Here is a 20,578-nt window from a genome sequence, read left to right as displayed (position 1 = left end):
ATTACAGCTTCTCTTTCAAAACAGCATGTTTTTTTTTTAATAGCAGGTAATAATCGCACCAAAACTTATTAAAAGGTATGCGAATTATAACTGCGCAAACTTTTCTGTAACCTTAATAGTGCTTTGTGTTATTTGTTTAACCCTTTAAGGTCACGTGCTGACTGACTGACTGACAGGTGCGTGATGCGTGAGGCCAGCAAACACGACATAGCTTTCAGTTAAGATGAACACAGTTTCCATAAGTATACTTTATAGATAAAGGTCTAGGGCTCTGGATATAATGACTTTATCTTTCTGGAGTTTATAGCTGTTTCACTTTACAAAGAACGAATTAATGCTGCTCTGTCGGTCTATTGGAGGCATACATAAATATTCCTAGCCAATCTAATAAATTTTGGAGACATACTCGTTACATAAACGCACTAAATCGCATTACAGCAACGTTTATTTGAGAGCACACAAGAAAATGAGCAACATATATTTGAGGGCGTGCAAGAAGTTTTGAGATTCGCAAGCTTGTATTAAATGAATGCGATCCTGATTTGTAATACTGCGCTCACGACATTTGTCATTGAAATAACACCACAGGTGATTGGTAGATCTGTGTAAAAAAAGGCTTGCCGCCACAGCTGGAAAAAATACTAGAGGAAACACTGTATTTGCGTGCAAAAACAGAGCGAAGTTAAATGCACACTGTGTGTGTGTTTGTCCTTTATGTGTCTGCGTGCGTGTGTGAACTTTGTAACGACATTGTGTGTAACTTACCGTTGCAGAATTAACTCCACAGCAAATACATCAAGGGAGACGCGATGGTTAAGTAGGTAATGCTGTCTCCTCAAAGCAAGGAGGTTGCTGGTTCGAGCCTCGGCTGGGTTAGTTGGCGTTTCTGTGTGGAGTTTGCATGCTCTCCCTGTGTTCATGTGGATTTTCTCCGGGTGCTGCAGTTTCCCCCACAGTCCAAAGACATGAGGTACAGGTAAACTAGGTAGGCTAAATTCTCTGTAGTGTATGATTGTTAATGAGTGTGAATGGATGTTTCCCAGAGATGGGTTGCAGTTGGAAGGGCATCCACTGCGTAAAACGTATGCTGAATAAGTTGGCAGTTCATTCCGCTGTGGCAACCCCGGATTAATATAGGGACTAAGCTGACAACAAAATGAATGAATGAATGAAAAAATACATAAAATAATCATTGGGAAAGTTCTTACTGTAGTATTTATAGATCTTCCTTCATGTCTGTCACTGTGCTGTTTATCTGACACAGCCGAGGTGAAGTTTGAGCATGCTCTGACAAGCACGTGGGGACAGTGGGCGGGGAGATGTAGTATTAAATGCACAGGCCACAAAAACAGCTACATATAGTGATTAGAGCAGAAAATTGCAATATTCTGAAAGATATAATAATCTGACACAAAAGACTTGAATACACTGAAAAAGAGATAGATACGTGCTCTTTAATGTATTTGAGGTATTTGCATCTAAACATTAAGTTCATGGTCAAATTGTTGAAAGCTGAAGCCAGATGAGTCCTGCCTCCTAAACTAGACCTAAAGGACATTGCCAACAAAGTTAGGGCCAGACAGAATCTGCAGACATTTTTTGCTATTTCTGAGCAGAATTTTGTAAAAATATCTACTGATTCATGCGGAATTATGTTGGTAGTATCATAACTAAAAGCCTAATATATGCAATAAAAATAATAAATTTTTAACTTTTATTTGATGTTTACAATGCAATTCCAATTAGATCCATTTATTTGGCATACAATATTCAATCTAATGAAAGAGAGAAGATATTACATTACAAACTGTATTGTAAATAAATCATATAAATATTTTCACATTAGTCTATAATATTGCTAAAATTAATACAAAAATGAATAAATATCAATTTACACACATTTACACAAATAAATAAATAGACTCAATTATGGGCTAAAAATCTGCGGATTTCTGCGTGCGCAGATTTTGTGTGGGCCTAGTTATGGCTAAGAAACCCAGTCCCTGAACTGGAAGAGACGAGGGAAGAGAAAAGAGTTGATCAAGATCACAGCAAGCAGTGAGACAATCTAGCGTTAACTGTAAGAGACTAGTACTGTCCTGTGAGAGTATTAAACTCAATAACATTGTTTTTCTTTTCACAATGTTTTAATAGGTGTAAAGAGCAGGGCAGATGTATCTTTTAAAAGACAAACTGTCAATATCTTATAGACAAGCAAATACGTGTTTAAATCGAATCCATTGTACAAAAACCTAAGCTAATATTCACTCTCACAAAAGAAAAAAATAGCACAGCTTTGCATTGTGTCATCTCCTTTGTCAGACACTGGCACTCACCTCCATTGTGTGCAGTGACAGATTTGTGGATTATAACAAGGGCCATCTTGTATGGCCACATCTCCTCACACACTCTCACAATGCATGTTTGTGTTCATAGCAAAAGAGTTCAATATTTTTAGACCTAAAGGGATAGTTCACCCAGAAATGAAGATTTAGTTGTTCCGAAAGCTTTTTAATCTTAAACAAAAGAAGATATTTTGAAAAATGTCGGTAGTGAAAAAATACTATGTAAGTCAATGGCTACTGGTTTCCAACATGTTTCAAAATCTTTTGTGTCCAACAAAATGAAAGCAACAATAAATACAAGTATGAATAAATGATTAAATACACTTCATACAATAAACACAGAAACAAATTGATATAACTTAATAAAACTTAATATTTGCTAAATATTTTCTCTTTTTTTCCTGATTAAAAACTGGGTTCTCATAAAGAAACTTTTTAGATGTGCAAGGACGATCATATTTAGGAGTCCATGGCATTTAAAAGATTGAAAAGCGCTTCTCTACATTAGTTTCCCAGGAGTGCTCAGTGTGATGTATGAGTCTATTGAATGAACGGACTCATGTTAAGAGCTTCACAGCGAGTGAATGAAAGCATGGCAATGAAAATGAGAGGAAAGCTTGACTACAATTGTAATTGTATGTTTTGCTACAATACAGCAAAGTATAAATGCCATGGTTTGGTGCACTTTCACACAACCCATTCATTGAGGATCACATGTTAGGTGAATAGGCAAAGAGTGTACAATACCTGACAAAAGTCTTGTTGCATATCAAAGTTTTAGGAGCAACAAATAAATTCTATTTGATCATTTGGTATCAGAAGCGGCTTATATGAAAGGCAAATGCCTCTAGATTACGCATCTTTTACCAAAAATAAAATATGCCTTGATTTTTAATTATTCAATTAGGACAGTAAGGTCTGACTTTGCTTAGACTTAAGTTTTGTCACAACTGAAATAATGTACAGTATAGAATATAAAGTCATGGTGCAGCCGGCAGCTAGCTTTTTGCAACTTTCACATGGTTGCCCACTGAAGCTAAACAGGGCTGCGCCCGGTCAGTACCTTTATGGGAGACCACATGGGAAAGCTATAGGTTGCTGCCGGACGTGGTGTTAGTGAGGCCAACAGGTGGTGCTCAACCTGTGGTCTGTCTGGGTCCTAACGCCCCAGTATAGTGAAGGGGACACTTTTCTTTCAGTGATCGCCGTCTTTCAGATGAGGCACTAAACCGAGGTCCCGACTCTCTGTGGCCGTTTATAATACCAGGATGTCCTTCGAAAAGAGTAGGGGTTTACCCCAGCATGCTGGCCAAATTCATCCTCTGGCCTCTGTCCATCATGGCCTCCTTACCATCCCCATATCTCAATTGGCTTCGTCACTACACCAATCAACTCACTGTAGAGTTTAAGCATTGCATCTTGTTATATTGTTAAGTTATTATATTGTTGTTGTTTTATTCAGTTTTATGTCCTATTTTGACATTCCTGTTATTCAGCAATGTTTAAACTTTACAGTAATTTTACTTTTTAGAAAAGATTGCAAGAATTATTGTTTATTTGATTCCGAGCCTTTAATAGTCAATTATAAGCGATTTATAAAGCATAAATAGTCCTCACTTCAGATTAGGTCACAAAACCATGCATGAAGTTGAGTTAATAAAGCATTTTTTAACATATCAGTTAACTATTAGTATATGCCTGAATAAAAAGATATTTAAATGTTGATTTCAATAGTTTATTAATTGTTTACTAACTCACTAACTACTCTTAAATACAACTGGTTTGTAAATAATGCAATACATAGTTAATGATTTAAATTTCATTGCTAAATTAAGTATGAAAATACAATTATTAAACATTATATAGGTGCTCATAAATACAGCATTTGTTGCTGCAGTTATAAACTGCTTACTAACGTTTATTAATGTACAGTTTGCTTAACAAATAATTAATTCACTAGATGCTAATGCTTAATAAATGATTCATAGTGTGTAGTTATTATAAAGTGTTACCTAAGACTTTTGTCAGGTAGTGTATGGTCAATCTTAAAAGCCAATTTGCATGTAGATTTAGCATATTCCTCTTGTGATTGGATTGATAAAAAATACCAAGTGTGAAAAGCTAAGTCATTTTTTAAAAAGGTTTTCAAAGCATACAAAGACGAACATCCACTTCTCTTAGAGAAACTCCCACTTCACCCTTACACCATGTAAACTTCTCTAAAGGCATAAATGCACTTAAAATGTTTTCTATAAGCGATTTTTTTTCAGATCAAGATTTTCCATGCAGATGTGAGTAATCTGACATTTAAATGAATGATCTGTCTGTGTATATGTAATTTGCACCACTGCAATTAAAATATTTACTCTGTGTTGTTTTAGCAGCTGCAAGACGCACAAAACATCTGCCCACAAATGATCTCTCGGAAATCTACAGAGGTCACATTCGGCGAGCTTGAATTTCAAGAAATAAAGTCAATTACAAAGGCGGCGCACTTTTTCTTTAATGGCCAGTGTCACCAGCAGGCACAAAACAGGTGTCACGCCACATTCATGATATATTTGATCATGATTATGATGCATTAGCAAGTGTCAGACTAAGCGTTGCTATTTTTCACTATCAGAAATACGGCTTTATGTCAGAGTCATAAATCTCCTCGATTGTACAGTGGAATGGTCACCTTCTGGGATATAAAAAAAAAATATGCTGAGATGAGCTGGAGCCGAACGTACTGTTTCGAATCCTAAAGCGGCCAAGGACACTAATGTCACCTGAAACACAGGCTTATGAATAGCAATGAATCCTTTACGTCATGCTGTGTGGGTATTAAGAATGACTGTATTGATCTGAATGAGTAAGAAGCAGAGGGTAAATGGAGGGAAGGAAAAAATACCTGATGAATGAGAAACACTGAAACAAAAGGGCAGCGGATGACTGAAACTGCAACACCACTTGCTTTTCATATCTGAATAATTTAGGAAAGCATAAAGCAGTTTAGGGGCACAAAGAAACTGCTAAAATAATTAGTTCTCCTTAAAGACACAGAGTTATAATTTTTTATGTATTAAGGGCTCTTTTATAGCCAGTGTGTGAACACTTTGTATTAAAACTAAAATTACATTTTTAATGTCTTTTTAAATGGTTTTCTGTAAAACTCAACCATAATTTTGTAGTTAGACCTTTACATGCAAGTATGGGAACCTGCGGTCTGTGTCGGTACTAAAGCCCCAATATAGCGAAGCGCACACTTTTCTTTCAGTGAGCACTGTCTTTCAGATGAGACGTTAAACCGAGGTCCTGACTCTCTGTGGTTGTTTAAAATACCAGGATGTCTTTTGAAAAGAGTAGTGGTTTGACCCTAGCATCCTGGCCAAATTCATCCTCTGGCCTCTGTCCATCATGGCCTCCTTACCATCCCCATATCTCAATTGGCTTCATCACTACACCAATCAACTGGTGTGTGGTGGGTTATTCTTGCTCAGTATGGCTGCTGTTTGTTCATTCAAGGGAATGCTGCATGTTGGTGGTGGTCGAGGAGATTGACTCCAATTTGTAAAACTTATTAATAAAGTCCTCTGGAATGGCAAAGAAAGCGCTCTTGCAGGACTCCCAGAGTTCATCATGATTCTTTTACTTCATCTTCAATGCCTCCTACTTCATCTTACCCCAGACATGCTTAATAATGTTCATGTCTGGTGTCTGCGTAGGCCAATCCTGGAGCACCTTGACCTTCTTTGCTTTCAGGCTAAAGTATGAAGAGTACTATCCTGCTGAAGAAGTTGCCCTCTCCTGTGGTTTGAAATGTAATAGGGAACACAAATGTCTTGATTAACTTGGGTAGGCCAAATCCAGGTGGAAAACCTCTAGATAGCTTGTAAGTTAAAATGTCTGCAAGTTACATGTTCTTTGAAAGTGTTTCTGAGTTATCCTTGTAGCCAGGGTCAAAAATAAACACTCGCCAAGCGTCTAATGTGCACCTGTAGATTGACTGTTTTATTCTAAAATAGGGATTAAAATAGTTGCAATGTTACTTTTTGTTCTCTGTGCAGTTCACATTCACACGGCAAAGTTTCTAAATGGACCAAAATGGTTAAAACAACTCACATGCGATTAAACTCTCCTCACATTAGTCAGTGTAGTTTATTTTTGGGATTCCGCTCAGCTCGTTTTCATACTTTAGGACAGGGTTTTCACGAGCATTGCGAGGAGTTTAAATGAATTGACATCTGTTTTCAGTGAGTGACCACACAGAGAGAAACCTGCTACTCAAAACAGCGTGTAAGGGCTGAATTCAGTTCACTTTCACAGTGTTTTGCTGTCAGTAACACTTACGAGTTAAAATGCTAGTCTTGGTTTTTATTCTCGTAAACACTAATTTGTCTAAAATGGAAATAAACTGTTTGAGAGGGATTCTCTGTTTATGTCCTTAAAGTGAGGGCAGCAGAAAAATGAAGTTAACAATTCCAGTCATTGGTGTTTCTTATTTATTTATTTTTAATTTTTTTGGAAAGTTCAACAATGATGAACTTAAAATCATTGTAAATATTATTAGGGTGCTTTCACACCTGTAGACCGATTGTTTTGTTCCGAAACAGGGATTAAAATTGTTACAGTGTTTATTTTTGTTGTCGGTGCGGTTCACTTTCAGACGACAAAGTTTTTAAATGGACCAAAATAGCTAAAACAAGTCACGTGTGAGTAAACTCTTCTCAAATTTGTCAGAGTTGTAGGGTTTATTTTGTCAGAGTCCCGCTCAGCTGTCATGCGTCCTTATTTTAATTTGTGACGATGAGCAATAAGACATTATAAACGAAAAGCTGCAGTTTCTTTTTTGAATGGTGACACCCACAGACATCATCACCAAATATAAATCAGAGGTTAGACTTTCTTATACATAGTGTTTAACTAAAATTGTGCATTATAGGCTTTACATTATAGAGAGAAATAACCGATAAACCAAGACTGCTGTTCGGTCCATTTTCTTAACGAATAAACAGCTCTTGTTAATAGTTCAGTATGCTTTCACTTTCGTATTTGACATGAAACACAGAATTTCCAGCAGGAAAGACATCCCGCCTCATGATTCTCTTATAGCCATATATGCCTATTACATATCCATAATACACTGTGATAGTCTGGTTGGTTAGTTCATAGGATTGTTTGCTTTCTTACTACAATCGATCCGCTCCAGAGTTAATTTCAATCGAGCCGAGACCATATCAGTCAGGCAATCTCCGATAGGTTGTTTTGGCGCTCATCCGAGTGCGATTGCTGGATTCACATATGCCAAACATATCGTGTTAACTAGGGAAACACGCCAGGCTCCGAAAAAAAAGTCTAGGTGTGAAAGCACCCTTAGTTACTGTAGTAGTAAGACAAACTGCCAATGAAAAGCCTTTTATGGCCAATAAAAAAATTATCTGGTACTTTTTTTAATGTTACCAGCCATTTGGCAGGTTTGGCAAAACAATTGCTTTAGGCCCTGATAAAAAAAGAATTTATGAGGAGATGGTAAACATTTAACTTGGATTATTTCATTTATTTTAACATCGCTTTCTGAGACCTGTTGAATCCTGTATGAACAGACATTCTCAATTTGGATGCCCTAGTTCTTTCGGTGCCTCTCATGGTTCTGCACATTATGGCTTACCATGTCCCAAATTGTCTTCTTTCAGGAAAGCGGCTCCGTCTACCTGCAGTTTTCATGCTCCACTGACCTGCAGCTGGAAGTCATTTTTGAGGTTCTGGAGGAGTTTGATTGGACTGCGTTTTCAGTGGTCACCACACGCCACCACGGCTATGAGGATTTCCTGGCCATGGTAGAGGGCATGATAGATGGATCGTTCATCGGCTGGGAGAGAAAGAGCGTGGTGATGCTCAACCTGACCGATGACCCGGGAGGAGCTCGAACCCGCAGGCTGCTGAAGGAGAATGAAGCACAGGTCAGCAGTGGGAATACAGTCTAACATGCATACATTATTTATATACTGTATTTACAGTATAAATACAGCTTGCTCCTCCACATTTAAATACCTCAGTGTTGTTTGTGGCAGCAGTCTGAACTGCATTATTTATATATTCATTCCAAAACAACATAAATAGATAAGTATCTTTTACTTTCATCCATGTGCTATCGATCTGTTTGTTTTTAAAGTGAACAATCATATGTTTCAATGTAAGATCAATGGAAAAAAAAACATTCTTAAATTTAAAGCAGAAAAAGCCATGTTCAGAAGCAACAGATTAAGTTTAACTTTATATGTGAATGTCATACTTGCTTCTTAAACTTGACTTGATGAGCAGGATTAAAGATGATGCTTCATTAGCCATGTTAAATGTGTTTGGCTGCATGCTGCATTAGTTAAATAGAACACATCGTATGTCGAATACTTGGAATTGAACAATATTTGCTGCTTGTGTATGTATGCGAGTGCCGCAGGCGTGGTCTTGGATCCTGTTTTTAAATCACGGAAACTCACTTCATTATTCATTGCACAGTTAAGAGCAGGACATTGTTTGAGACTGTGCAGGGTTGCCTTGTTTGTGTGTTCATACAGTCCTTTGAAACCAAGTTTCTAATGAGCATGTAGGAGGTTGCTAAGTTATTATTATTTTTTTCTAGCAGCCTGAAACATGATATTGTTTTGTAATAAGGACATATAGTTTACAGTATTAGTGCTAAGGTAGCCCAGGTACACATAGTCATAAGCCACCTTTGTTATGCCATTTGGCACAGGCACACACAACCCTAGCTCACTGGCGCCCTATTTACACGGGGCGTCAGCGGTTACCATTCACTTTGAATGGGTGACGTCAAGTGTTGCTGAACTGAATTGTGGGTCCGTTGGCACTGCTTCAGCGGCGTTGCTCACTGCAGAAGTTGGGGATTTCTCAATTTTTCAAGCTCCAACAGAGGTGTCAACCAATCATGCTGATAAATGCAAATACCCCAGCTCAGACAGTAGCCAATTGCGGACTAATTTCATTGGCTGACGCTGCTTTTAAGATTGCATCAGCTCCAACTTCAGGCATGCCCTCTGTCAAGCCTTGACACTGAAGCCCCGTGTGAATGCATGGTAAATGTAAGCTGGTTGCATAGTAGCCAAGGCACACATAATCTAGTACACTTATTTTAAGCAAGTTGTCTACATAGCCAAGGCACACATAGTTTGGTACATTAGTGTTAAGCTAATTGACAAGTTAGCCCAGGCACATATAAATAGTAAAGATTCAGTTCCATTGCTGTATGGTGCAAAAAACAAATATCAGCAAACATTACAAATTTTAGACCCTCTAGTTTTTCGCGATTCCGCGATCGCTGAATCCAATGAAAAATCAACAAAAACTCGCAAATTTTTACAATTCTGCAAAATTCTTCATTAAATGCAAAATCATCACAAAAAATGTGAACAATATCATTAAAACATCCAATTACAAACAATATAATCAAATTATATTTATTTCAGTTTGTAATTTATTGTTTTACATGACTGCATCTGCAAGTGATGTATTTGAGTGTCTCTCGAAAAATGACTTTTCACCTGCGCCCTCACAATCCTAACATTACATGAAAGGGGGAGGAATTGTTTTGCAGCCTGTGCGGTAAGGAGACATGGATGAAGCGTGAGTGATTTACATGTGAAGTCAATGCAAAGATTGGATTTGACATCCTGGCGTGAATTGGGCATTTTGTGCCTCAGACTGCAAAAGAAAGTTGGAAACATCTAATAAACGGAGCAATAGAACAGACAGAAAAGCAAGCAGGTTAAATTAATGGAGATTGGTTCAATGATGACGGCCGCTAGATGTGACCGAATTGAAGGACATTATTTGTGCGGCTGGTTTTATAATGTGCGTAAAATCGATAAATGTTTTCGTTTAACTCTTTTCCTGCAGTTAACAAGAGAAAACGCTTCCCTGCCTTTGACGAGTTTTACGACAATCTGTGCTTTAGGTGTATTATGGCAGGGGAAGCCCTAACGCACGTCCTGAGTGAGGTACATGATGTCAGATGCTCCAGGGAATAAAATCTGAGAGAAAGTTAGATTGTGGACAGAAATAAGAGTGATACAACCTTCCATTGGCTTAATCCACACTGTTTTGGATCTTTTCTTGATAAGAGACTAAAATAAGTAACCTTCATTTTTTTTTATTTGTGTCATTGCCATTTAGAGTGCATACCTAACATAGTAGGTATATACATAAAATCACAAAATTGTCCGCAAATTTCTGGGAATTACCACCACACGTATTTTTTATCACAACAAAAAATTAATTAATTAAAAATTAATTCATTCATCCAGACTGAATCATCTAATCTTGATATACAGAATGCATGTTTGCTAATGCTAATGACTGAATTATAGAGGTGTAACGATACATTCAGCTCACGATACGAAAATTAAACTGAAATGCAAATTTTACCAAGTAAACTATTTTTTATGTATTTCTTTTCTTTCAACTTGTTAAACTGAACCTTCTTTAAGAAAATAAATTAAACAGGCCTGTCTCTGGAAAACAAAACAATTTTAATTTCAATTTTAATTAAAAAAAAATTTTTTTTTGGAAAATAAGACAAAATTAAGGAACAATTTAAGTAAAGGTGCAAAAAAAAAAGCTTTCTATTCAATTGAATTTAACAGCAAGAGCTTAAGGCTTTGCTTGGTCTCTTGCGTTTTTTGTGTGTGCAAAAAAAATCCACATTTCCAGGTATTTAATTCATATTTAATTAAATTCATTTAGAGATATCTCTAATTACAATTGTGACTAGTCAAAACTCATTTAGAGATATCTGCAAATATTTTTTAATGGAAGTCAATGGAGGAATATGACTAGTCATGATATATTTGCAGATATCTCCAATCTGATTTCGTACTAGTACAATTGTAATTGCAGATATCTCTAATTGTCATTCTGATTAGTCGAATTATTATTATGACTAGTCAAAATATAATTAGAGATATCACTAAATATATTTATGGATAGTCAGAACAAAGGTTTTAATGCTAAAACGGCTTGCCATACGCGCGCGTCTATCATATTCCGCCCTCTGTAGTAACAGCTCACGGTCAGCTCACGTCATGTGTGATTTTGCGGCCGCCAATACATCATTATATGAAGACAGAATGATATTTTAGGGTGAATTGTACCTTATAAATACAGTATGTGACTCTTTCAACATCATTAGGAGGTATCCCTGTCGCTGTGCAAAGTATGTAAATCACTGTGAAGACTTTAAAACTTAGGATGTTTGACCCAGTATGCGTGTCAAAAAGCGGATGAGTCTAAAGCAATGACTGTACAACCGAAATGTTGCCAGACGTCTGATTTAGAGAGGATGGGCCATCCTCTATTTCAACTCCACTCATCTTGGTCTGCTAACATTACTGCTGCTGCAATCTGAACTCACATGCGACAGCAGGTGGAACGTAGCTCACGTGCAAACAGCTCAACTAATAAGAGAAAACGGACTTCATATTGTAATAAAATCGTCATAACGCCACGATGCATATTGTGACATTTTTGCATCGCAATAAATCATACAACGATAAATCGTTACACCCTTACTGAATAACTCATTTTGTCTTCATGTTCTCCTGCTTTGTTAGGGGTTACATCTATGTTATGTTTGCAGCAGCAACTGTGAGTTTACTAGGAGTAGCAAGCCTCTGTACTTGCTCTGCGCCTTAAAGCAACAGCAGCTGCAGCGTATAAGATCTGTGCCGCCAAGACCAAAAGCATTAACATCACTATATACATATTCATTACCGTACTAAATCTCTCTGAGTGTTATTTTGTACAATTATCAGTAGAGCAATTTTAGTGATGTTTCAGAATGTCTTAATATTTGACAGATCTCTCTTTACTTTAATTGCATGCAGCACTTGAGCAGCTGTCTCGTCGCGTTTGTGTTAAAGCTGATGGTGATGTTCTCCAGCATGATCTGAAAATGATCAAAGAGCATATTGAGCTTCAGTGCATGCAAGATCAACTGACTGTCTGTGTACAAAGGAGACACATGATCAGTGTTACTACTTCAAATGTATACATTTAGTGTTATTTTTATTTGATCATTTTTTTGTGCATCGCTTCTATTAAATTTAAACTTAATTAACTTGTGTATAATTTTACATATAATATTTTGACATGCTAAAGGTTTACTTAGAGCAGGGGTCACCAATCTCGGTCCTGGAGGGCCAGTGTCCCTTCAGGGTTTAGCTCCAACTTGCCTCAACACAGCTTGTTCAGGTGTGTTTGATTAGGGTTGGAGCTAAAATCTGCAGGACACCGGCCCTCCAGAAACAAGTTTGGTGACCCCTGACTTAAAGGCTTAAAGTTCAGATTGTAATTATTTATTGATTAATATAATAAAATATTTATGTGTATTTATTCTTTAGAAAAATCTAGGAGCAAATATTATGGGCTCTATTTTGACGATCCATGCGCAAAGTGCAAATCGCAGGGCGCAAAAGCAATTAGGGCGTGTCGGAATCCTCTGCTATTTTAAGGATAAAAAAATCAGCTTTGCGGCGTGGCGCATGCTCTAAAAGGGTTGAGCTTATTTTCTTAATGAGTTATAGGTGTGTTTTGAGAATAAACCAATTAGAGTCTCATCTCCCATTCCCTTTAAGAGTCAGTTGCGTCGCGCCATGGCACATTTGCTATTTACATGAGGACTTTGTAATAAAAAACTGAGCATTTCACTAGCAAGAAAACAGTTAAACAGAGCATATACAGCATGAGAATGAGAGATGAGCCTCCTCATTATTTAGCCTTGTTTCGCTTTCACTCTCGTGGATAGGGAAGCATGTTGTATGCACAGACATCAATTAGCCTATAAATAATTAATTTAGTTTGTTAAGTGCAAAGATTTGTTTCAAAACTATTTCTAACTTCAGTTCTAATTTCCATCAAACGAATAAATGAACAATTAGTGTGATGTGTATTAAAAAACCTGAGTTATATCCTAATACACATGCTGTGCCCCATATGGTCTAAAACCTGACAGGTGGACAAATCTAAGCTTGTTTTTAATAAAACAAATATAAATATGCAGATACTATATAATACTGCTAATAATATTAACATTATACAAAAGCAAATTGTTATAAATAAACTGAAAAAGCCTCCCGAGGTGAAGAAGGCATGAAAGTATGGTTTTTATATTTATGTATGGGTAGAAAATAATGTTTTGTAATATTTGAATCCTTTATGTTTATATCCTATATATATATATATCAATATTATATTCTATATACAGCCTATGCTTAATATTTTAATTCTTTTTCATATGTAAAGATATGTGCGTATTGCTGTACATCTTGTGTGTGTTAAGCAATGTGTAAGCGAGGTGCACAACTAATGTGCTCTGCGCTCGACAATAGACCGAGTGTGTGTTGTGGTCTAAAGAACAGTCTATTATAGTTTCTCAAAATAGCAATGCGCCAGCAATGTATTTATTTTAAATTGATTATGCTTATTTTCAGTTACTTATTTAATAATATTAATTTTCCAAATTAATAATCCAATTCTAATTTGCGAAAGCCAAATCATCCAGTGAAAAACCACTCGAACACGGGGAGAACATGCAAACTCCACACAGAAATGCCAACTGGTCCAGCTGAGACTCGAACCAGCGACCTTCTTGCTGTAAGACGACAGTGCTAGCCACTGTGCCACCCAAAGGTATATATAATAACTTTTTTTTTTCCCTTTCTTTACATATTGTACTTTAAATGAATTGAATACCAACATTTATTATTATTACATTCATTATCCTTTTTTTGGTAATTTTAAAGGCTTCATCAACGCATTCTTTTTTTATCTGTTCATTTCTTCCAATCTCCACACAGATCAATCTCTTTTGTGAGCAGCACTGAAGGCTCTTTCTCTCAGTTGCGATTTGTCCAGTTCATTCTCTGTCGCTGTTTCTTTTCATTCATTGAAGCTAGCATTCCCACTTCTCCAGCTCTTATTTCATTTTCTTTTCTTGTCTTTTTTTTCCATTTTAATACAAAGTGGCTTCACTGGCGGCGCAATTAACAGTTGTATTACCAAATCAGTCTTGGTTAATTACGGAAATATGAATATGACAATGAAAAGAGAAAAGCCAGCTTTAATGCCCCCATGCAATTATTCTATAGCTCTCCAAAATCAGCAACATAAGGCGAAGCTCCTCATGCATACTGAAAGTCACTTCCTCCATTTTCCCTGCTTGATTTATCCATTAACCTTCTATGTCATTGCGCATGTATCTGTTCCTTTTGTTAAAAATGTTCGAGAGAGGTCCTTAGAAGGCTGAAATATCCATGGCAAATAAAATTGTAGTAATATTAATATCTAAGGCTTTACTTTTTTTTACATTTACTGGCAGATTTCTTTGCTAAAACCACTCCTTATTACTTACCTATAGCTACCAGTAATTTTGCAGATATTTTGAAAATTTAAACCTTTAAAGTCCAATTTTTTTTAAGTCGAGCTCTATTTTAATTTAATTTCAATTAGTATAATACATGTTTACCCTTTCCAAAGGATACCAAGCACAACAAAAGGGTACCAAAAGGCAGAGCTAGACGCGCAGCTGAACATTATTGTTTTACAGAAAAATTTCACTAGTGGGTGCACAAGTCAGGAGAATGAAAACAAAGGAAGCGTCATTTTTAAAAACACTACTGAGCCATTATACTGTAATAATCTATACATATAATAACAAGCCATGGTTGGCCTGTGCTCAAACAAACCTGGTGTTGTATTGAAGAACAGCCACAAAACCGTAGTTGTTTACAATGCTGTCTTAAGTGTGAGGGGTTTCACTTTCTCTAGAGAGTTTGCGTGTTCATCGGTGTTTGAAATAATTAACTTCTTGAGCTGATCATAATAATGTGCGCATGATTATTGAAGTTCTTCTGACATCCGATCCTTCCAGACACGGTAATGTGAGAATGACGTGCAAAAAACAAAAACAAAGGAAAAGCCCAAAAAAACAAAGGAGCAAATGATTCTTTCAGCAACCTAAAACATGAACCAACTGCCATGTTCAACTATTATCGCCTTTTAGGAATTACTTTTTAACAAGATGTTAATGTGCTGGTGAAGAATAAAGATGAGTGGTTTGTACTGACTGTATATGAGTATCGTATACAGTGCATCCGGAAAGTAATCATAGTGATTAACTTTTTCAAAAATTATTTGTTACAGCCTTTTTCCAAAATGGATGGATTCAATTTATTTATTTATTTAAAATTCTACACTCAATACCCCATAATGAGAATGTACAAAAAAGATTTTTTGAAATTGTTGCAAATTTATTACAAATAAAAAAACTTGAAAATCACACGTACATCAGTATTCACAGCCTTTGCCTTAAAGCTCTAAATTGAGCTCAGGTACATTCTGTTTCCATTGATCATTCTTGATGTTTTAGCAGGTTAATTGGAGTTCACCTGTGCTAATTCAGTTGATTGGAAATGATTTGAAAAGGCATAAACCTGTCCATATAAGGTCTAAGGGCTAACAGTGCATGTTAAAGTACAAACCAAGCATGAAGACAAAAGAATCGTCTGTTGACCTCCGAGAAAGGATTGTCTCCAGGCACAAGGCTGGGGTTACAGAAACATTTCTGCTACTCTGAAAGTTCCAATGAGCAAAGTAGCCTCCATCACCCATAAGTGGAAGACGTTTGGAACCACCAGGACTCTTCCTAGAGCAGGCCGGCCATCTAAGCTGAGTGATCGGGGAAGAAGGGCCTTAGTCAGGGAGGTGACCAATAACCCGATGGTCACTCTGTCTGAGCTCCAGTGTTTATCTGTGGGGAGAGGAGAATCTTACAGAAGGACAACCATCTGTTCAGCAATCCACCAATCAGGCCTGTATGGTAGAGTGGCCCGACGGAAGCCTCTTCTTAGTAAAGGAAACATAGCAGACCACCTGGAATTTGCCACAAGGCATCTGAAGGACTCTCACACTATCAGAAACAAAATTCTTTGATCTGATAAGATTAAAATTGAACTCTTTAGAGCAAATGCCAGGCGTTACGTTTGAAGAAAACCAAGCATCCCTCATCACCAGGCTAATACCAACCTTACAGTGAAGCATGGTGTTGGCAGCATCATGCTGTGGGGATGTTTTTCAGCAGCAGGAACTGGAAGACTAGTCAGGATAGAGGGAAAGATGAATGCTGCATGTACAGAGACATCCTGAATGAAAACTTGCTTCAGAGTGCTCTTGACCTCAGACTGGGGCGATGGTTCATCTTCTAGCAGGACAATGACCCAAAGCACACTGCCAAAACTTAAATGAAGTGGCTTCACAACAACTCTGTGAATGTCCTTGAGTGGCCCAGCCAGAGCCCAGACCTAAATCCTATTGAACATCTCTGGAGAGATCTAAAAATGGCTGTACATGGTCGCTTTCCATCCAACCTGATAGAGCATCTTTGTGATTTTTCAGGTTTTTTTATTTTTAATAAATTTGGAATAATTAAAAAAAAAAATCTTTTTTCACGTTGTCTTTATGCAGTATTGTGTGTAGAATTTTAAGGAAATACATTAATACATTTTGTAATGAAGCTGTAACATAAAAAATGTGGAAAAAGTAAAGCGCTATGAATACTTTCTGGATGCACTGTATGAATCCAAATAAGGCCTAAATGTATGTTTCTGTCAAACACCCTGCCCACCAAAAAGGAACCATTGGTACCTATTGGCAATGGAGACAGAAGCCTGATACAGGTTGCCCGTACCGAACCGTACTGTACCACTCAATGCTCAAATGAGGCATAAGACATCCCTGCCTGAACAAGAAATCTTACTAAATGAAAAAGCTGGCTGGTTGCCAGTACAATGAAGCCCACTTTGCTTAATTAACAAAGTGATTACACAATTTCAAGCATTTTATCTGTTATTATTATCAGCAGCAGATAAAAATGGAGTAAAATCAACAAAATGATATAGTGGTGTGTGTATATATACAGTATTAGCCTGAGCATATTATAAGTTTGCCCATTTCATCAGCTGATATGAGCATGTTGCTGATGTATATAACACAATTTCAATTCAATTTCTGTTTGATCTCTTTAACATTCACGATGAGATCAAAAATAAATCCATTTGAATTGAGCATTATTTTTTTAGCATTCCCACTACTCCAGCTCCTCTTTCAATTTCTTTTCCTCCCCAATTGTATTACCAGATCAGTATTGGTTAATTACAGACACATGAAAATGGCACTGAAAGGAGAAAAGCCATTTCTAATACCCCAAGGCAATTATTCTATAGCTCTCCAAAACCAGCAATATAAAGCAAAACTCCTGATGCATACTGTAAATCTCCAAACTCCCATCTTGATTTCTCCATTAACCTTCTCCCTCATTGCGCATGTACCCGTTCCTCCCTCTCTTTCTCTTTCTCATGCTTTGGCCTTTACGTGAAGGCTCCCAAAGAGAAAGAGGTCATGTGCCCAACGAAAGGGAAGATGCATCCGTAATGTTACAGAGCAGCGTGACATTAAATGACAGTTTCCATCTGACCTGAAGGTGGCCGACTCAATTCCCCACAGCACTGGCCACGGCAGCCGAACATCCTCTGTGTTCAACAACTTGACTGATTAATTCTCCACAGTGTCCAAAGCACCCAGACTTTCAGACCGTAATCAGCGACTGATACAGGAGCACATTCAAAGCGGCTGTCATGGCTCCCGCATGGAAAAGAATGGGGAAAAAATTGGGGTCAGCTTGATGCTATGTGATAGCAACTTTTTTCTCGCAGTGATTAAACGTCAGTTCGGTTTGTGTTAAGGCCCGGCAGACACATGATACATCAAAGTGCAGATGTTATCGGCGAGCTTTGTTAGAAATGTAAGAGCTCTGGGTCTTCGCTTTGAGACATACGCTTACTTGTAATGTTTTATTTTAATAAGCTTTACCAAAAAACTAACTCGTAAACTGTTCTATCATCAAAACTGCTAAAAGGCAATACGAATATATTCCCTCTTTATAAATATATGTGTTTAATTCACAGAGACTCAGCATGGAAGTGTTTGTATCAAGCAGTTCAATTAAACTTTTGAGTTTACTTTTAAATCCAGCACACAAATACATTTAAAAAAGAACTTAAGTCACGACAAGTTAACTTTCAACCATATCCATACCTTTATAACTCTTGTGGAATCATTCAAAAAAAAGTCCCTACTTTTATTGATTTTGTTACCAATGTCAGTCCTGATCATACCTGCAAAACCTGCATACCTGCATTTTTGTCCGGGATTATCCCGTGTTTTATTGTAAAAATTGTGGCCGATCAGACACATAATTCTTCTGCTTTTATTCAACAAATAATGCATCCTCAACTACTATCCATGAAAAGACTGGATAGTCAGTTGTAATCAGATTCCAAGGTATTTACGACACAAAGGAATGCTCACAACTGGACGCACAGAGAACTTCTTAAGCTCCTTGCTCAAGACTGATACTTTTATTGTAAATTTTTATTCTCTTTATGTGTAATCAGGTGTTTTGCAACAAGTCTCTTGCTCATCTATTAAAATTTTATTACTTTTGCAATCAGTGTTTAACTCTACCACAGCTAAACATGATCATAGGTAGTTCATGTTTGATGTCCCTGCATAGCTAATTTGGCGTACGGAACAATTGTTTACATTTTATGTTAACACGTGTGCAACATATTAACATTTTAAGAAGGTTTGAACATTTCTGCATCAGTTTACACACAGAATGCCTATGCTAATCACTGCACTTTGGAACAAAGACTATAAAACCTGCTTCGGGGAATTTAACATACAAAAAACATCCTTGTAAAAGCTTGTGACCTAAGGCCACCGTCGAGAGAGACTAGAAAGCCCAGACCAGAGAAAGACTTGAACCCAAAACTAGAACCTCTAGAGATCTCCAGGAAGCAGGCGGTCACCCATACAAAAATGGGTTAATCGCACAGCTCAGACATTCTCATCTCCGATACCTTTCTTTCTTTTCCGTCGAGAGTTTAGTTAAGTTTAGTGTGCCGTGAAACTGAAAACAGTTTTGCCGAATCAACTTGAAAATCCAGACTCCATCCCTCTCCAAACCTCATAAGGACAAAGAACTGACAACCAGCTTACCACGTGCTCAACAGAGCGAGTTGTTCACATCACAAAAGTAACGCAAGTAACACTTCCAGACTACCACTGAACTGGTGTAACCCTAGAGAGACCATAGAAAGGTTAAAATTGATTATTTTCGCTTTGGTTCACTTGGTTTGGTCTTGCAAAATCTGTGATTTTTCAATCATTACACTCTCTCAAACTCTTATTTTCCTTCCTTTATTCTTCCTTTATTCTTCTCTACAACTGTATGAATGTGTTTGTGTTAGGTGTTCGATTAGTCACTAAAGTTTCATTTTGTATTAAGAAAGGTGCCTGTTCATGTTTATGAATCTAATGTCTAAAACTTCGATCTTGCTACCCTGCTTAAACAAAAATGTTTTTTTTTTTGATAGCGATAGCTGTAATTAAAGTCAACATTCGAACCATTGATGGGACAATTTGTTTGTTCAGATTTAAAGAGTTGATTCTTTTGAAGCCTTGTTTAAATTAATCCTCAATTTCCTTTAAGCTAATTCGCAACATTCTAACATACAGTACGGAGGTGAAATTTTATTGTTACCCCTAAAAGGGTCTGGGTTTGTTCTACGTGAGATTATGACACCTAGTGTCTGCGAGTCTGCCTGTGTGTGACATCACTCAGTGACATCTTATCTACCAAGATGCTGGCCATAGCTAGAGCTGTCCCGTCTCCAAAGACATTCCAAAAAAAATAAAAAATAAATAAAACTCCATCCTGGGACCTACACAATCAAACCCAAAGACACACACTATTAAAATGGACACATAGAAATTTCAAAATTCAGCCCAAAGTACATGTAATGTGTTTGTAACCTATTCTCTTCCTTACTTTTTCTTTTAATTCTTACACTGATATATGCCCTTTTCAAGACATTAGACAATCTAAAGGCTCGTACACACCGGGACAATTTGTGTTTGCGTTTATCGTCAGCGTTTTTCAAGACGTTTTTCCGGATTCAAAGCGATTTTCACTATAACTTGTTTGCTTAATGTGGTTTCAAACCACAAGTTAAAGTTTGGTCTGTCTATTTTGGGACGGTACAGACCAGCGAGAAGGAAGAAGGGAAGTTTCCCATGCGACTTTTCCTTTCACGCCATTGGTCAGTCAGAAGAGACTG

The 20,578-nt window shown here is 37.1% G+C and overlaps 1 protein-coding gene across 14 annotated transcripts in view; it reads left to right on the top strand.

Annotated features, from left to right (window-relative positions):
* Positions 1–20,578, top strand: part of grin2da (glutamate receptor, ionotropic, N-methyl D-aspartate 2D, a) — a 256,122-nt gene that overhangs the window by 154,237 nt on the left and 81,307 nt on the right. For all 14 annotated transcript variants that reach the window (XM_073931494.1, XM_073931504.1, XM_073931499.1 and 11 more), the window contains one exon: positions 8,021–8,287. In XM_073931494.1, coding sequence (XP_073787595.1) covers positions 8,021–8,287 — 267 coding nt within the window. The remainder of the gene's footprint in view (positions 1–8,020; positions 8,288–20,578) is intronic.

The sequence above is a fragment of the Danio rerio genome, chromosome 19, assembly GCF_049306965.1.
Source record: "Danio rerio strain Tuebingen ecotype United States chromosome 19, GRCz12tu, whole genome shotgun sequence".
Taxonomy (NCBI): Eukaryota; Metazoa; Chordata; class Actinopteri; order Cypriniformes; family Danionidae; genus Danio; species Danio rerio.
Note: the sequence above shows the minus strand (reverse complement) of the source record. Positions and strands in the feature narration are given on the sequence as shown.